Below are 1,415 nucleotides of genomic sequence, written 5' to 3'. Positions count from 1 at the left end.
GTCATGGCTCATACAAGTTTCTAGCCTATCCTATAGTAAAAACCCAGTTGATATCGATTGCAACAAGACATCTAAGCCTCTGAAGTATGAACGAATACCATCGAGAAATAAATGGAAGAGATCCTAGTTGTGATGAGCCGATAAGCTGACAAAAGATATGCAAGATGTTGAAGGGTCACTTGTAGATACATGTGTTGAAAAGTCACTTGTAGATACATGTATGAATAGATACATGTGTTGAATGGTCACTTATAGATAAGGACATGTATGAATAGATACATGTAGGTTCATTAGTTCATAATTAATTAGGTGCATGACTTTTCGATAATGAATGGTAGTGGAGAATGTCCCAAATTACCTATATATATGTATGTTGGCATTGGTGGAAGAAGTAGAAAATCAATTAAGCATTCATAGTTATACAAAGTTCTCTTCTCCCAAAAAATTCTCCAAATTTCTCTGCTATCACCAACAACTGGTGTTAGAGCGATCTTGCAGCAACAAGAATGGCAGTAGAAAGACAAGTTGATAACTTCGTTCAACCCACTATCCCGAAATTCGATTGTCACTATGATCATTGGGTGATGTTGATGGAAAATTTTCTCAGATCAAAGGAGTTCTTTGATATGGTGGAGACGGGTTATGTAGAGCCAAATGAAGGCAGACACTCTCAACTATTCAATAGCAACGGTTGGCATCATCGAAGTTGAAGGATCTCAAGGTTAAGAACTACTTATTCTAGTCCATTGATCAGACTATCTTGGAAACGATGCTTTAGAAGAAGACATCCAAGGAAATTTGGGATTCAATGAGGAGGAAGTATCAAGGTTCAAAGAGAGTAAAGCATGCTCAACTTCAAGCAGTTAGAAGAGACTTTGAAATTCTCCAAATGCAAAAGGGAGAAACGGTGAATGATTATATTGACAAGGTTATGAGTCTTGCAAGTAAAATGAGGATGCATGGTGATTCAATCACGGATATTGCAGTTGTAGAAAAGATTTTGCAATCTCTAATTCCAAAGTTCGATTGCATTGTATGTTCTATTGAAGAAGCAAACAATGTCGAAGAGATGCAAATAGATGAACTTCAAAGCTCCTTGCTAGTGCATGAGCAGAAGCTTAATCGCACGAGTGTAATAGAGGAGATGACAAGCTTAAAGATATGAAGCTCCAGATGTAGAGGGAAAAGAAGAGGCAGAGGTCGTGGAAGAGGCGGTCGAGAAAGAAGTGGAGATATTGGCAGGTCAGCAGATCTAGTCAGAGACGATTATGACAACAAAGGCAAGAGACATTTTGACAAGTCTAAAGTGGAATGCTACAGATGTGAACACCTTGGACATTACAAGAATGAATGTTATACCAGGCTCCAAAAGGAGAAAAGAGACCAATCCAACTTTGCAGAGAAAAGAGAAGAAG

General features: G+C 38.2%; 1 protein-coding gene across 1 annotated transcript; it reads left to right on the top strand.

The window, feature by feature from the left end:
• The first annotated feature begins 808 nt into the window (after positions 1–808).
• LOC111789849 lies at positions 809–1,165 on the top strand. Its single transcript, XM_023670557.1, has one exon. It carries the CDS (start codon positions 809–811, stop codon positions 1,163–1,165), a length of 357 nt encoding a protein of 118 aa, XP_023526325.1.
• The last annotated feature ends 250 nt before the right edge of the window (positions 1,166–1,415 follow it).

This window comes from Cucurbita pepo, chromosome LG03 (genome assembly GCF_002806865.2).
Source record: "Cucurbita pepo subsp. pepo cultivar mu-cu-16 chromosome LG03, ASM280686v2, whole genome shotgun sequence".
Classification (NCBI taxonomy): domain Eukaryota; kingdom Viridiplantae; phylum Streptophyta; class Magnoliopsida; order Cucurbitales; family Cucurbitaceae; genus Cucurbita; species Cucurbita pepo.
Note: the sequence above shows the minus strand (reverse complement) of the source record. Positions and strands in the feature narration are given on the sequence as shown.